General features: G+C 39.5%; 1 protein-coding gene across 12 annotated transcripts in view; it reads right to left on the bottom strand.

The window, feature by feature from the left end:
- The window catches only part of CDK12 (cyclin dependent kinase 12), a 63,292-nt gene extending 51,584 nt beyond the window's left edge, over positions 1-11,708 (bottom strand). For 11 of the 12 annotated variants that reach the window (XM_059907911.1, XM_059907913.1, XM_059907914.1 and 8 more), the window contains exons 1-2: positions 10,622-11,708; positions 5,477-6,358 (exon numbers count right to left, since the gene is read on the bottom strand). In XM_059907911.1, coding sequence (XP_059763894.1) covers positions 5,477-6,358; positions 10,622-11,670 — 1,931 coding nt within the window. In that variant the 5' untranslated portion in view covers positions 11,671-11,708. The remainder of the gene's footprint in view (positions 1-5,476; positions 6,359-10,621) is intronic. The other variant, XM_059907907.1, reaches the window with a different exon arrangement.
- Positions 11,709-18,098: the final 6,390 nt, after the last annotated feature.

Below are 18,098 nucleotides of genomic sequence, written 5' to 3'. Positions count from 1 at the left end.
AAATACAGCTAAGCTGGAAATCAAAATAAGTGAAAAATATACTTATTTATTCTACTGGCTGGGAAGCAAAAGGCAACCATATCCGACCATCCAAAATGGATAAATAACCTTCAAACTAAAAATCTAAGGAGAAAGAGTCCAAGAGACTATTTCAGAATCATTAAAACACTGGTAGCAGAAGGTCTCTCATGATAATCAACAAATTTTAATAGTCAGTGGGGGAAACAGAAGGGATGGCTTTCCTGGAATAGATTAGAAAATTCAGTTTTCAGATCCAATTTTTAACCACCTCTATTTATGAGTAAAGGAAGGATTTTGTGCCATGCATGTCCTCAGAAAAGATAGTGCAGCATACGAATTCATGCCTACAAATAAAACCATGCTAGATAGTCTTCTGTATTCCATCACAGTATCAGAAGATTAAAAAGGATCTAAGAATCCTAACCACAGTACGAACCTCCTCTACGTTTTCAACAAGTGGTTATCTAAAAAAAAATTCTTTCATGAGGGGTTTCCCTGGTGGCGCAGTGGTTGAGAATCTGCCTGCCAATGCAGGGGACACAGGTTTGAGCCCTGGTCTGGGAAGATCCCACATGCCGCGGAGCAACTAGGCCCGTGAGCCACAATTGCTGAGCCTGCGCGTCTGGAGCCTGTCCTCCGCAACAAGAGAGGCCGCGAGAGTGAGAGGCCCGCGCACTGCGATGAAGAGTGGCCCCCGCTCGCCGCAACTAGAGAAAGCCCTCGCACAGAAACGAAGACCCAGCACAGCCATAAATAAATAAATAAATAAATAAATAAATTAAAAAAAAAAAAAAAAATTCTTTCATGAATACATCCACAGAACCATAAAGAACAGATCTACCCCTTGCAATGTATCTTTTTTTTTTTTTTTTTTTCGCTGTGTTGTCTTTGTTGCTGGGCGCGGGCTTTTCTCTAGTTGCGGAGAGCAGGGGCTACTGTTTGTTGCGGTGCACGGGCTTCTCATTGGGCGGCTACTCTCTCTGCAGAGCACGGGCTCTAGGCACGTGGGCTTCAGTAGTTGTGGCACTCGGGCTCAGCAGTTGTGGCTCATGGGCTCTAGAGCGCAGGCTCAGTAGTTGTGGCGCACGGGCTTAGTTGCTCCGCGGCATGTGGGATCTTCCCGGGGCAGGGCTCGAACCCGTGTCCCCTGCATTGGCAGGTGGATTCTTAACCACTGCGCCACCAAGGAAGCCCTGCAATGTATCTTTTTAAAGCATACTGCTGCCCTGTGTGTGTGAAACACAATCTCAAAAGCTACTACTTCCTACCAATTTTCATCATTTTAATCTCTTATAAATCAGACAGAACAATAGAATCTAGTTTGTACCGTATCAACCAGAACTGGGGTAGTCAATGGAGAGCAAAACAATCACCTGAAACTTTCTGTTAAATTACTGATAGAGATGAACACACAACATTATTATAATTTGCACTAAGATTTTTCTACCCTGGGAACAAAGCCTGTTACCAGAAAACTCTTGAGTCAGGATGCCATATAGATTTTTTAAATTTCCCCAATTTTTAAGACATTTGGGAAAGAAAATTCCTAATTTTTCAACTAATGTCAAAATATTTTTTATAAATTTCAATTCCTCATGACTCAGAAATAGATTCCATCTTGGTTCTGTGTCACTAGAATCAAATTATCTGAATTCTTTCACCATCATTTAAGTTCAGTCTATATTTTATATTTACACTTGTTTTCTCCAAAATTTACTTTATGGGTTCAAATATTGTTTGCCACTGTGAAATGTACATTGCTTCTGAAAAATTATATTTTTAGTATGTTTATGTCAAGAAAGAATGAGTGTTTGATGGGATATGTACTACCAGTTCAGGGCACACAAGTTAATAGAGGTCAAATTCTGTTTCAACAAATTCCAAATGTACCAAAAACCTTGGAATAATGATGACCCATAAAATTGCAGTGCTTAACAACATTATGCTCTTTAGCCTTTAGTGTAGGGCACTCACTAAAATAAAGCTCTATATAGTTCTGAGGGCATACAGTAGATGCAGAGAGCCTAACATATTGGAGCAGATACTGAACATCTAAGTCATTACTTGAAGATTCAGTACCAGGAAGTGCTGATCTACCCTATCAATATCAGTATTTCCTGGTTCTCCATTTATACCTGCAGATGGGTTCACATGTAGTGACAAGGTTGCATAATGCTTGTGTATAATTAAAAAAAAAAAAAGTTGCCAAGCTCCAAGATGCTGAAATTTTAGAATCCGGAGAGTCTCTTGGAATTTACGATGCTGGATTTAATCTGTAGGTACAATGTTAACACCTCTAATAAGTTTTTATTGTTAATAAAGAAAAAAATATGAATTTACATATGAACTATGTGAAAAGAAATTCTTTTTTTTTTTGGCCATACCACGTGGCTTCAGGGTTCTTAGTTCCCCGACCAGGGATAAAACCCGAGCCCCCTGCAGTGGAAGCACGGAGTCCTAACCACTGGACCATCAGGGAATTCCCGAAAATTAATTCTTATTAATTAATTTTCAAAACGTAAAATAAACTACTTTAAATAGATCATTTATCTCCTTCCCCTTAAAGCAGGTTGTTTAAAAAGTGATTTATTTTTATAAATTTCTATTAAAAATTTGAGTGAATACATTAAAAACATTGTATTAGCATTCTAGTAAAAAACAAGCATTCTATTAGAAAAATCCTAAAATCAAATCTGAATGTTTACCCAGGTCTACTCTACACGAGCTCAGTACTTTAAAAATACAGCCTTTAAGAATAATGTAGACTTTACTCAAGTCTGATAAGACTCCAAATGAACCAGGCTATCAAAAAAATAAAACAATATTTAAAAAACCCTATGTGGTTAACTGAAAATTTTTTAAAAAGCAGCAGATCCCCATGAATAGCTATGTTCATGAAGAATGTACTGTATCAAGGTGGATGTCTGGCAGCCTTTGCTTCTTGAAACCAAGAATTGTAGACCATGAATCAGAAAGGTTTTTGCAATACCATTAATTAAATTCACTCCTGCATTTGATACCTGGGTTAATACACTCCTGGCCCAATATATATGTTTGAAAGAAAAGTTTCATTCTTTTCCCAAAAGGACAAATCCTCTAATACAAGCTTTATGTCATCCAGGTGGCAAATAATTTCTTAACTACATGCCCGATGTCATTTCACACAAGCCCTGACCCTGGCTCCTTCAGCAGTTTTACTTATTCAAATAATCAATATTTAACGGCTGCATTCTGTGTTCTATGTTTAAAGCACTGTAGGCAATAAAAAAGATGTTAAGTCACATTCTCAACATTTAAGCTCCTGAAGCCTCACATGAGAGAAAGTAGAGAGGAATATGAATCCCATGTGCAACTTTCAGATTCCTTCCTAAAAAGTTTTCTTACATAAAATTATTTTTCGGGACTTCCCTGGTGGTCCAGTGGTTAGGACTCCACGCTTCCAATGCAAGGGGGGCGGGTTCAATCCCTGCTCAGGGAACTAGGGTCCTGCATGCTGTGCGGTGTGGCCAAAAAAATTTTTTTTTTAATAAATAAATATTTTTCATGTGAAAGATAGGTGCAGCTGGTACATGGACAGAGTGGCACCAAATAAGTAAATAAAGACAAGAACAGAAAAACCATCTTGAATTTACAGTTTTACAGTAAAAAAATAAAACTGATAGTGGAAGAAATCTTCACTTCCATTTTTCTACCTTTAATAAGGACTATAAAATAAAATAGTTACACTTTTGGAATCAGAATAAATATATAACAAAAATAATTTTCTCACTTCATTCTCTCTCTTACACATTTTTAAAGATAGCTACACATACTCAAATAAGCACTGAATGGTCTTACCTTACCCCTCATCCGCAATCTGAAAGATAAAAATTCCTATGTGCTTTCTATCAAAATTGTTCCACCTCTGGAAACCTGCACTCTATGCTGACGCATGGTAGGTAGGTTCAACAGCTATTTGGTTAGCCAAGTAAACATTTCAAAAGGAAGATTCTTAGCCACACTGATATTGTCCTAGCCACTACGTAAACTAATATTTAAACAAGGTTCCTGTGGATAGATAGTGGCCTAGGTTCCCTTTGGATGAGACTCAACTGACTATTTTCCAACAAAAACTGTAAAAATATATAGCTTGTATCTATGAGAAGTATATTGTGTACCTCAAACAAATTTTCTACATAAATTTCAGGTTCTGTTCTCCTTTGCAGTTCTCAGGATGTGGCAGAATTCATAAATACCTATTAATATTAGAAAGAGCATGTGGAATTTTTCTTTAAAATCAGATTTACAGCTATGTATAGTAATGGAGCCATTCTTTTAAATAATCTCTTTCCCCCTCATTTATTGCACTTGCACCCTCTAAAAAAAGCGCAGAGTGTAATCTGAAAAAATATAGACCTAAAGGGCTGAAATGTGTCACTGTTCAAACTACTGATGTCACCTGGAAAGTAAGGGAAGCTTGGGAATTGGTTTGGGATGCAAGACCGTTAATACTTATTTTTGTGCTTACAATGGAAGTTTGTTGCAATAAGTGAAACTCATATCCTCCAGAACAAGAGGGCAGAATCTCCATAGAAAAAAGAATAACACAAAGACTGCCATGGCATATGTCACTGCTAAATCATGTTTGTTTGGTGGTACTTGCCTGGCTAGGCCTGTCAAGAAATTAAACAAATATATTTCCTAATGCCTTCCACGAAATCAGATTCATGCTTCAAATCATTTCAGTTTTCAACACTCAGAGGACTCATTAAAATTAGAGCTCTTCCCATCACCCCACTGTGAATTTATATTCTAATTAGCAAAGATTCTACATATTGTTCTTTTCTTCTTACAGGATAATTAATTTTTTTAAAGCATCAGGAGGAAAAAAAAAAAAGTAGCTATAAAAGACATTTTGGGGACCACTGAGGATATTATTATTATTGATATGCTACTGATATTATTTAATAAATGAATAAGTTTTTTAGGGTGATAAAGGTATTGTGATCATATAGGAAAATGTTCTTGTTAGGAGAGACATGCTAAAGTATTCAGAAGTGTCATGATATCTACAGTTAAAACAAATGTGGCAAAAAATTAATAACCGGTGAATCGAGGTGAAGAGTATACAGGTGTTAATCATATTCTTTTAACTTTTCTGCAGCTATTTAATATTAAAATTTTCAATGTAAAAATTTAAGGAGAAAAACACATGATTTTTTAAAATTTGAATCAAAATTATCAATACACTTATGAGAAAAAGGGTTATGAGACCTCAAACTGTAATTCTCTTTTCCTAATAAATGTCATGCATAAGGACTTTTCCACTGAAAACCAAACATCAAAGGCATTTCCTATTCATGAAAGCATTCTAAACAGCCATGCATTAGGGCAATTTTGACAAAGCTTGAGAACAAAAAATACATTACACTTCGAACAAGAGGGTTAAAATTTCCCAGTTAACCATAGGACTTACCTATCCATGTCATCATCTCCCAGTAATAAGGGTGGGAAGGGCAGAGGAGGCAACGTTGAAGTTTTTAGGTGTGGAATAGCAGCTGTTACAGATACTTGAGTCTTCACAGAAACCTGTACAGGGGGCTGAGAATTTGCCTGAGAGGACAGAGTTGATGTCCTTGGGTGAATAGAAGGGGGCAAAGTTGAAGTACTAGAAGAAAGAACCTGACTAAATGCTGGTTGGGGAGGAGGCAGAGGTGGTTGCTGTGGAAGAGCTGGTAGTGGAGGCAAAGGTGGCAAGGGGGGTGTCTGAGGTGGAGGGGTAGTAGTTGGTAAAGGAGGTGGAGAAGTAACTGTGGGAAGAGGTGGAAGGGTCTCCTTTTCAGATGTCTCTGTCTCTTTTGGAGTAGCAATCTCCTCTTTCAGTGCTACAGGTTTAGAGTCTCTTGTTCCCTGTCCTTTTGAATCTTTAAGAACAGGATGCTTCTCAGAGTTCTCATCCAACTTTATTTTCCCTGTATCTAAAGAACTTTTCACCTCTGTGTTTAGATGTGTTACATTCACCAGTTCAGTATCTGGGGCAGATTTTTCCAATTTTACACCTCTGGGTAACTTTTTAGACTCCAAGCCTGAATCCTTAGCCTCTACTGAACTGTTCTCTTTTCTAGGCAAAAATATAGGTGAACCCTTGGATTCCTTTCCATCCATTTTTGCTGCAGCAGCAGCTGCTCTTTCTTTCTTTTTCCTACTGAGTTCAGCTCCCAAGCTGGAGTTCAGTGGAAGCCTGACAGGTGAGATACTGGAATGTCGACTGCGTGACCCGGATCTCTTCTTTTTACTATGAGAAGTTGAGTGTCTTGAATATGCAGGACTTCTACTTCTAGACTTCATGGATTTTCTACTGGAAAGAGAAAACAGCAGTTTAAAATAGATAGACTACAGCAATATGGAATAGATCAGTTAAGCAAACTATGAAGAACTGTAACTTAAAAAACCCACTTTGAGTATTTAGCAATCTTAAAAATAGATTAGGTACCATCAAATAATAATAATAATGTATCAATATTGGTTCATTAATTGTAACAAATGTAAGATGTTAACAATGGGGAAACTGAGTTTGAGGACATAAAATAATTCTTTGTACTATCTTTACAATTTTTCTGTAAATTTAAAACCGTTCTTTACTTAAAAAAATAGATTAGATGGGCTTCCCTGGTGGCGCAGTGGTTGAGAATCTGCCTGCCAATGCAGGGGACACGGGTTCGAGCCCTGGTCTGGGAAGATCCCACATGCCGTGGAGCAACTAAGCCCGTGTGCCACAACTACTGAGCCTGCGCGTCTGGAGCCTGTGCTCCGCAACAAGTGAGGCCGCGATAGTGAGAGGCCCGTGCACCGCGATGAAGAGTGGCCCCCACTTGCCGCAACTAGAGAAAGCCCTCACACAGAAACGAAGACCCAACACAGCCAAAAATAAATAAATAAATTAATAAATTAAAAAGGGAAATTCTTTAAAAAAAAAAAAAAAAGGCTAAGTCATCTAAGCAAATAAATTTAAAAAAATAGATTAGAAGGAAATAAATCCTGCATGGCAACATATTTCAATCATATAATCTAAAAATTATCCACTACTTATTCAACTGAAGGAAGATGGATGGATACTTTTTTCCCATGTTAGAAAATACCCATATTCACAATGATTACTTTTAGCATTTTGGTTTAAATATGTGATAAAATGAAAACATGATTTTAAAAAGTCATACTTAATGCTAAATGTGGGTTGTATCAATCAGGAAGTTAAAAGTAACTAGCACACGTCACCAAAACCTAAATTTTTAAAACTAGACAGCTATTTTATTGAGAAATCCCAGGAAAAGATTCTGTTCCTTGTATCCTCACTTTATAATTAAGTTGCGCCTATACTAAACAAACCCCCAATATACAAGAGTTAGGATTTACAAAAACTAGATAAACCGGAGAAACTGTCTTACCAAAATAATTTATTAGAAATTCTTAAAACTATGATGACTTCTAGTACTTTCAAATATAAAATGATTTCCAATAAACTTTTTAGGAATTCATAAGGCAAGGTATTATTGCACGTTCAACTTATCTTCTCCATTATTAAGGAAGGATTGGGAAGTAAAATCTGGGAATCTATAAGGCAGATTATTCTAAATTAAAACCCAAACCCTCATTAATTCTTTTTTGCTTTTTAATAAAGCCTAATGTGCTCAGGGCTCAGTGTGAGGAGGAAAAAAAATTAGCACAAAAAATGTGACTGGACAAAAGATAATTTGCCCAGTAGTGTAAAACGAATTGTTCCCATTCCAGATCTTCAATATCTCCCTTTATCGTTGATCATTGGTAAGATTGATGTGATTCAAAATGTTTCAAAACAAATAGCATATACATGGTAAGTGAAACAACTCACATGATGTTAGTCATGATTTTCTTATACCTATAATGCTTTTTGGAAACTTTCTTCCAAGTTTATTAAAATGTAAAGTTATCATTGGATTCAAAGTGCTCAAAACAACAATAACAACAATGTATATATGAACACGAGGCTATAAAATACTGAAAGTAGTTAAGTGAATTTACCAAATATCCAATTACCCTTCAGAAAACTAATACTTCTCTTGTAAATGAGTGGCTAAAACAAGAGGTATTCTCATATTGAATTATAGGCTGGTCTAAAACTAACATTATCTCAGGAAAACACTAAATAATGTCAGAGACCATGCTCTACAAACCACTGTTTCTTTCATCTTTCAGCATGACTAAATCTTCCTAAGGAACTCTGTTACAAACCCTCAACTTCTGAACAGAAGTCTACTGTTAACAGGACGTTTGGATGGCCATAACTTATATAAACGTTACATTTGAGGTCCAGGTCCACTCTTCATGGAAAAAAGGGGGTAAAAGGGAACAACAAATAGGTAAATGCAGGCAACAAAAAAAATTGTCTTCAAAAACAAATGTATTTTTTCCCTGAATTAAGTTAGGTTCCACCATTTGAAATGAAATTTCTACTATTAATCACTACTAATTTGGTGGATGCAAAGATCTTGCGTTTCTGCCAAAGCATTTTCAGTCTTTAAAAATGAAATCTTTTGTTTAATTTTGACTGTCTCTCTCAAGGAAAAAAAAAAAAGAGAATACCATAAAAGGGATCTGTATGTTCCTCCACTCTGACTCTAAGAAATTGAATGAGGAAAAATACGTACATAACGCACACACACAAACACATAATGCTCTTTTCAAGCCAACTAAAAATGTGCATGTGACTCCAGGATTATTATGTAGTGTTTATATTTGTGTCCTATAATACTGTGTCTCCAATTCTTTGATTTATTTTTACCAACATTGCACTAGTTCCAACTAAGTGAGTAGAGGAAGAGAGAACTTGAGATTTGAATCCAAAAGGAATCATTGCAAAGTAGCAGTTTTTACTGAAACTTGTTTTAGTGCTTTAGCCTCAATGTAATTCTGTATTCCCAAACCCCATTAACAATCAAAAATTCTCAGAATAGCCTTTATGAAACTACTCCCTCAAGAAAACAAATATTCTGAGAATATTTCTTAGGCATCCTTTAAAAACTAAGCAATTTTACAAATGGTACACTTAAGACATCCATTTCACTGTATATAAATTTACCCCTCATCCCTCCAAAAAAAAAAAAAACAAGTGAACTCTAGCTAATGGTGTACATGCTAAAGTGTTTACAGTGAAGTATACGGATGTCTGCAACTTACTTTGAGATGAATCAAAACAAATGAAGGTGGAGAGATGGATAGAGATGATAAAATGTATAGCAAATATTAATTGCAGAATCTAGGTGGTACATACTTGAGTCCTCACTACAATTCTTTCAACTTTTCTGTGTTTGAAAAATTGTAATAAAATGGAGGGGAAAAGCCTAAGGAACTTCAAACTCTGACAGCTAAGAACTCCTGTAGCTTGATGAATTCAAACTAGTTTATGAATAATTATAACTTTAAGTCAGCAAAAATTACTGACATTGACCATATAAAAGACATGCGTGGATTTTTTCGAATTCGCCTAATTTCTCTACTAGTGTTCAACATTTTCCTCATGCTTTGATAGAATTTACTGACTGGCTCCAAGTACCAGGCACTGTACCTGGCTATGCACTCATATTTACTAATTAATCCTCACAACAACTCTAGAAGTAGGTAGCTATTATTCTCATTTCACACACAGAGAAATTAAATTATACGCCAAAGGTCACAAAGCAAGATTAGGATTCCACTCAGGTAGAACTCCAAAGCCCAAGTTCTGCTTTTGAGGAAAATGTTAAGTCCACAAAGAGGGAGGTACATCTCATCACCTAGGAACAAGAACAATTTTCTGTAGACAATTCACTTCAACAATTAAATTTCAAACTAACATGACTTTCTCACCAAAAATATCACAGTGAAGGTACTATTACCAATTTTTAAGAGAAAGACTTTGAAATTCACCTGTGGTCACAAATAAGTCAATGGTGATGCTGTAAATAAAATCAAATTATCCTTGGAACCAATTTCTGCTAGGTTATACCATAAAAGGGAAAAAGAACTACTTGGCTGAATTTCCACTAGAAACATCACATGAAAGATAGGAGTCTCCTCTAAGTTATCAAAAAATTGTCAATTAGGAAATAAACTTACAAGTTTGGAGACTCAGTGAACAGCACAAATGGTAGATGACTTAGGCAAATAGCCCCGAGATAATACAAATGAAAATTTTTAATTTCTTACATCTCCAATCAGGTCCAATGAAGCCTAAGGCACTAATACCAAAGTGATTTTTAAAAAGTTAAGACAAAGCAACCGAAATAGCTGGATAAACTCTGGGCACCAGTATCAATCCTATGCAGTCAGTAAGCAGAAGCCTATGATTCTTCTCACATGGGAGCTTACAACTGAAGATCCCACCACTGGAAGTACCTACCTTTAGCAGCTGTAGGCATGTGAACTCTGCACTTCTCCAATTCTGGGTTAAGAGGAGACCAGACTCACCTACATGATGACTAGCCAATAGCAAAGTGTTCTAGTCAATGATGAACACCGGGGGCTTCAACAAAATGTTAACATGTCTAATCGCCAGTTCCTCATAAGCCACCGTAAGAAAGAACGGACTGTTAGACAAATAGCTCACCTGGGGAGCGGACTCCGGCTCAGAGAGCGCTTGCTCAGGAAAGGGCTGCTGGACCGCCTTCGGCCGTAGGGACTGGGTGATCTCCCACTGTAAGAGCCACTCCTTTCATAGCTGGAAGAACGTCGCCGGCTATAGGGACTCACAGACCTCTGTCGTCTACTGTAGGGACTGGGTGACCGTGCGCTGGACTGGTAGGCCGAAGGTTCCTTGTAAGGTGGGCTGATTGACTGCCTTCTTGAGGTACTTCCCGGACTCTTCTTGTAGGAGTCATAATTGCTAGAGGTGTGAGATCTCGGGGGACTAAGGTCATAATCTTGGCCGTAAGAAGCTCCTGAGGGGCTATCATCTTGCTTGGGGCTGTCCGACCACTTCCGGTGGGGGCTCCTGGACCTCCGTTTGGGGCTGTCCACGGTTTTGTAACTTTTGGGTGTTTCCCTTTTCCGATGACTTTTACTCCGGTCTTTGTGCCCGGACTTCAACTCACGTTCTTTCCGGGTCTTCTCCTTATGGAGTTTGGATGACCTGGATTCCTTGTTGCTGCTGCTTTTGGAGATCTGCGTCTTCCCATGGTCATCATTCTCCTCATTTGAACGCTTTGAACTTCCTGATATCCGGTCCTTCATCGATCCCGACTTGCTGGAGGCTTCCAGGTTTTTTTCTTTCTCTGACTGTTTAGTTTTTAGTAAGTCCCGGGAACGTCTGTGCTGGTGGTGACGGTGTTTGTGCAGGCGGTCACTCCGATCAGTCCCGCGACGTTCATCATTCTCCCTCCGGTCCAGTTTGAAGGCCATGTCGTCAGAGAAGGTATCGGAATCAGAGCTAATGTCATCATACTCCACCAAAGGTTTGATAATTGTACCCAAAGGTGCTGCTTCGGGGGTCACCAACCCCATGTCTTTGGAGTGCTTGGACCTATGCCGCTTGTGCTTCGACACCAAGCGGTGACGCTCTCTGCTGTTGGAGCTGCCACCTCCCGATGACGGCTGCAAAGTTCCAGAAGCTCCTCCACTCCCGTCCTTCTTGCCCCCATGTCTCTCTGGATTGGGCATTCCCTTTCCCCTGGCCTCAAAAAGGGGAAAAAGTTCCCCAGCACTCCAAAAAGTAACCCCCACCCTCCCCCCCAGCCCCAGCCCCACGCCTACCAAAGCGCCCCGACAAGGGGGTGGGGAGGGAAGGGACGGTAGCCCAGGCTCCTCCTCCCTCCCGACTCCTCAGCACCCTCCTACATGAGGTGGGGGTTGAAGGAGCCAGGGAAGAAATGAGAGTTCCTCAGCAGTGGAGTTGCGAGACAACGGGTAGCCGCTCGAGTCTGTTTCCCCTCCTCCCCACGCCGAGCCAATCCTCAGGCCCAGGCGCCGGGGAGGTCGAGGAAGTAGGAAGCCGACGGCCCGGGGCTGTGGGGCCGACTCCGGCTCTGGGGCCCTGTGAGGACTGCGCGCGCCCTTCCCCTACCAGGGAGCCCGGCTCGGGGCGGCTTCCTGTCGCTGGGGTCCCGCGGCCTAGGTGCCTCACGCCCCCTTTGTCCCTCGCTCCTGAAAGAGCCCCTTTTCTAGCTTCCGCCTCACCTCAATACCTCACCCTCACTCGCTCCCTCACAGAGACTCTCAGTCACACACTAGGTTAAACCGAAACGGCACTGGGAGGAGGGGGGAGGGGGTAATCCCAGGAAATATCGCGAGAATCTGCAGTACTCTCGCGGTATTTCGTGCTTCCTTTCACCTCTCGCCACTGCCTGTTCAAACAACGCGAGAGCAGGTCCCAGGCCAGAAACGCATTCCGCCAGATTCTCGCGATAAGATCCCAGCTCCCCGTTTGAGCAAAACTTTATTGAAACGGACCTAGGAGGAATTTTTTAATTCAAGACTTTATTAATAACTCAGTGAACAAATACATATTCCCAAGTTCCGGCACAAACTAATTTTTGCATACTCTGTAACAGCTCCTTTAAATACCAGGATGAAAATATTGTCAACAGGATAAAGGGCAAATGTGGGGCTATTTCAACCCAAGTGCCTAAGTATTAACGATTCTTCCCACTTAGGTAGCATACACTACTACGTGCATTATTACTAATTCTCGTACTGCCCTGCAAAACACAATTTCCTCATCACTATTTTACAGATAAGGAAACCCGGACTCAGAAAAATTGAGTAAGTTACTTAGGGTAACAAAGCTAATCCAGCAAGGGCCAAAGAAGAGATTAAAATTCACGTCTGGGGACTTCCCTGGTGGTGCAGTGGTTAAGAATCTGCCTGCCGATGCAAGGTGCGTAGGACCGGGAATATCCCACATGCCGTGGAGCAATTTAAGCCAGTACACCACAACTACTGAGCCTGCGCTCTAGAGCCCGCGCTCTAGAGCCCACGAGCCACAACTACTGAGCTTGCATTCTACGACTACTGAAGCCCGCACACCTGGAGCCTGTGCTCCGCAACAAGAGAAGCCACAGCAATGAGAAGCCCACACACCACAGCGAAGAGTACCCCCTGCTCGCCACAACTAGAGAGAAATCCCGGGCACAACAACGAAGACCCAACACAGGCAAAAAAAAAAAAAAAAAAAAAAAAAAAATTCGTGTCTGACAAACTACAAGCTCTTTCATTGTGTGGCACTACCACTCTCCAGTCTGCTTAAAATCTTAAGAACCTTGATAGCTCATCACCTCTTGAGATCCTCTTATGGCTCTTTTGGAATCATTTAGCCATTTATCTTCACACAGAAGATTATAGTTATGAACAAGCAAAGCATAGTATTCATGAACAGGAAAAGGTATCTTACACTGCTCCTCATTTTTTATTTTTCAAAATTCCTTGCACGTGTTAACTCATTCCATTCACAACTTACCTCTTCACAACTAACCCCTGAAATAAGTTGCATTAGTGAGGCGACTAAGGAACAGAGAAGCTAAGTGTCTTGTCCAAGGTTCCCCATTCTTTTCTTCAATAAATATAAGTGTGTGAGACGTTAAGTCATTTTCTGTGTACTAGTGCCCACTGAGGGCCCTCAAGAAGGATATAGACAATATATTCATACCTCAAAATATAAGGTAATAAATGTCATAAGAATGATACAGAGCAGTGTGGAGGTTCAAAAGAAGGTTGGGAGTGGTAAGAGAAAGCTTTATAAAAGTATGACATTTGAGGGGCTTCCCTGGTGGCACAGTGGTTAAGAATCCGCCTGCCAATGCAGGGGACACGGGTTCGATCCCTGGTCTGGGAAGAGCCCACATGCCGTGGAGCAACTAAGCCAGTGTGCCACAACTACTGAAGCCCGCACGCCTAGAGCCCGTGCTCCGCAATGATAAGCCACCGCAATGAGAAGCCCGTGCACTGCAACGAAGAGTAACCCCCACTCGCCGCAACTAGAGAAAGCTCACGCGCAGCAGCGAAGACCCAACACAGCCAAAAATAAATAAACAAAAATTTTTTTTAAAAAAGTATGACATTTGAGTTGGACCAGAAAGAGTAGATAGGGATTTGTATATGCAAAGAGCAGCCAGTAAATTAGGAGTCAGAAAACATTCTGAATGAAGGCAGAAAAATCTACTCTCCAAATCACTCCCTGAAAATGTTCTTGTTGCTTTGGGTCACATGGGTACAAAAAAAGTTTTTTACTTAAATGTTTGAGTCCATAAATCTTCATTTAAAAAAATGAAAAAGACGGGGAATTCCTGGCGGTCCAGTGGTTAGGACTCGGTGCTCTCACTGCCAGGGGCCCCGGTTCCATCCCTGATGGCAGAACTAGGATCCCACACACCGTGCGGCTCAGCCAAAAAAAAAAGGAGAAAGACCAAGTTTTTCATGACAACTTTTTAATCATCTACGGAAGTAAAATTAATACTATCAAGAAAAAAGAAAGAAAAAAAGAGGATAGAGTTAAGTACTCGAACTCAGGTGTGGTAACTCCTCATTCATTGCTGCAAGAGGGCCTGGATGTAAAGGTCTCCACCAGTGTCTAACATGATGGCAGATGACATGAGACTTAATGAGCCGATTAGATGAAGTGACTAGTCCACCTTATTAAACGTTGGCATGAGTTCAGCAAAATTACTCTGATTTTTTTCTATCTTTTAAATGAGATCAAGGTTTTGACCCAGGATGCACCCACAACCCACAGTAAAATGGAAAAGTGGGGATGGCAAAAGGAATTGTGATGATGTGGCAAATTAAATCTTGAAGAGTAAAATTCATTATCCAAATTAATCCACCATTATTCCAGCAGTAGAAACTTTCTTTTTTTTTTATTAATTTATATTGGAGTATAGTTGCTTTTTTTTTTTTTTACTCATTGTGTTATTTATTTATTTATTTATTTATTTACTTGGTTGCACCAGGTCTTAGTTGCAGCTCGCTGGCTCCTTAGTTGAGGTACATGGGCTCCTTAGTTGTGGCATGTGGACTCTTAGTTGTAGCATGCATGTGGGATCAAGTTCCCTTACCATGGATTGAACGGAGGCCCCCTGCATTGGGAGTGCGGAGTCTTAACCACTGTGCCACCAGGAAAGTCCCTGGAGTATAGTTGCTTTACAATGTTGTGTTAGTTTCTGCTGTTCAGCGAAGTGAATCAGTTGAACGTATACACATATCCACTTTTTTTTAGATTTCCTTCCCATTTAGGTCACCACAGATCACTGAGTAGTGTTCCCTGTGCTAAACAGTAGGTTCTCATTAGTTATCTATTTTATACATAGTAGGGTATATATGCCAATCCCAATCTCCCAATTCGTCCTACCCCCTCCCTTCTGCCCTTGGTAACCATAAGTTTGTTCTTTACATCCGTGATTCTATTTCTGCTTTGCTAATAAGTTAATATGTACCATTTTTCTAGGATCCACATATAAATATCATATGGTATTTGTCTTTCTCTTTCTAACTTACTTTGCTTAGTATGATAATCTCTAGGTCCATCCATGTAGCTGCAAATGGCATTATTTCATTCTTTTTTATGGCTGAGTAGTATTCCATTGTGTGTGTGTATGTGTGTGTGTATATATATATATATATATATATATATCTCACATCTTCTTTATCCATTCATCTGTTGATGGACATTTAGGTTGTTTTCATGTCTTGGCTATTGTGAATAGTGCTGCTATGAACATAGGGGTGCATGTATCTTTTTGAGTTATAGTTTTGTCCAGATACATACCCAGGAGTGGGATTGCTGGATCATATGGCAACTCCATTTTTATTTTTGGGGGGAACCTCCATACTGTTTTCCACAGTGGCCGCACCAACTTATATTCCCATCAACAGTGTAGGAGGGTTGCCTTTTCTCCACACCCTCTCCAGCATTTATTATTTGTAGACATTTTAATGATGGCCATTCTGACTGGTGTGAGCTGGTACCTCACTGTAGTTTTGATTTCCACATTTCTCTAATAATTAGCAATGTTGAACATCTCTTTATGTGCCTGTTAGCCATCTGTATGTCTTCTTTGGAGAAATGTCTATTTAGGTCTTCTGTCCATTTTTCGATTGGTTTGTTTTTTTTTTTTTTTGGTTATTGAGTTGCATGAGCTGTTTGTATATTTTGGAAATTAAGCCCTTGTCGGTCTCATCATTTGCAAATATTTTTCTCCCAGTCTATAGCTTGTCTTTTCGTTTTATGGTTTCCTTTGCTGTACAAAAGCTTATACGTTTGATTAGGTCCCATTTGTTTATTTTTTATTTTTTTTAAAAGATATGGTACATTTTAAAAAATACTTATTTATTTAGGCTGTGCTTGGTCTTAGTTGCGGTTCATGGGATCTTAGTTGCCGCATGCTGCATGCAGACTCTTAGTTGAGGCACGCATGTGGGATCTAGTTCCCTGACCAGATCGAACCCAGGCCCCCTGCACTGGGAGTGTGTGGAGTCTTACCCACTGGACCACCAGGGAAGTCCCCTATTTGTTTACTTTTGCTTTTATTTCTATTGCCCTGGGAGATTGACCTGAGAAAACATTGGTATGATTTATTGTCAGAGAATGTTTTGCCTATGTTCTCTTCTAGGAGTTTTATGGTGTTATGTCTTTAAGACTTCAAGCCATTTTGAGTGTGTCTAAATTTTTAAATACAACTGCTGAGATTGGCCCAAAAACTGGTGAGAATTGTGCCTTTGTAAAATAAGGGTTGCTTCCCTCTACAGAAAAACTTTGAACTCTGAAATTCCAGGACTGCATGATTTGCTTTATTTGCATGACCTTCCAGGGCAGGGAGTCAGGGCAACACTGGGAAGCCCAAGGTGATCAGTCAGGTGATGACTGTAGTTCCCCTGTAAATCCCCCAAAGCAGGTCAGAAAGCTTCTCCTTAGGCTGTACACAAGGGGAAATATTTAACTAAAGTTATAATAATTTTCCCCCACCCCAAGGCCAATTTGTTAGTTTAGATTTTGGTTTAAAGAGTCCTCTGGAGTCTCCCACAAAGCTTAGTCATTTAAAATTTGTCCATCCTCCTCTTCTTGGCATATAAGATTACTCCTATGTGTACCTTAAATGCTTTTCTTATTTAATGACACGTCTCTCCTATCTTTACTTTTAGAGTACAAATTTTTCCACAATGTCATTTCAGCTGCATTTTTGGTTGAGAAATAATAACTTATTCTATTCTGTGACTAAAATTTGGTAAAGTTTATTCTGTTTTCAAGTTTTATATGATTTAACATTTCCTAGCCACACTTAGTACAGACATTATTGTTTATTTGTACAGAGAGCTTCCATGGGGAAATGTAACTGTGTATCCAACAGTGATACTTTGGGCTAAGAATAAATTAACAAAAAATTTTTGGGTGCCTACAATTACAGTGACCAGTCATATTTTCAGAACTCTAAATCAGGTGAGCCCATCAAGGGCTGGGGCTGTGCTTTCAAGTTTATATTACCAGCTCCTAATACACAAGTATTAGGACTCCACAGACATTTGTTGGATGAAGAGCACTTTGACAACAGGAAAGGAAACAGCATTTTATTTTTTGCTTTTATTTATTTATTTTTTGGCCGTGCCACACGGCTTGTGGGATCTTAGTTCCTCAACCAGAGATAAAACCCAGGCCCTTGGCAGTGAAAGCGTGGACTCTTAACAACTGGACTGCCGGGGAATTCCCACAGCATTTTAAATATGAACTGTCTTTGGAAATTCTCACTTGGATAAATGCTCTCTGTACTTCGTCAATGTTAAGATTGCTAGATTTACATTCTATAATATTTGGAACATACTTTTACACTAAAAAAAATTTGATTATCTGAAATTCAAATTTAATTGAGTGTTCTGTTTTTTATCTGACAACACTATCGGTTTATCCCAACAATATGCATTGAGTCTCTGACATGTGTCAGGAGCTAGGCTAGGCAGTATCACTAGACAGTAGTGAAAGCAGCCGCCCTACCTGGATTTGATAGTTTAGCAGGGAAGACAGGCATTGAATGCATCATCATGTACTTAATTAATTTTGATGGTGAAAGTGGTATTAAAGAGAAATTTGAAATAATATAACGGAG

This window comes from Balaenoptera ricei, chromosome 20, assembly GCF_028023285.1.
Source record: "Balaenoptera ricei isolate mBalRic1 chromosome 20, mBalRic1.hap2, whole genome shotgun sequence".
NCBI lineage: Eukaryota > Metazoa > Chordata > Mammalia > Artiodactyla > Balaenopteridae > Balaenoptera > Balaenoptera ricei.
Note: the sequence above shows the minus strand (reverse complement) of the source record. Positions and strands in the feature narration are given on the sequence as shown.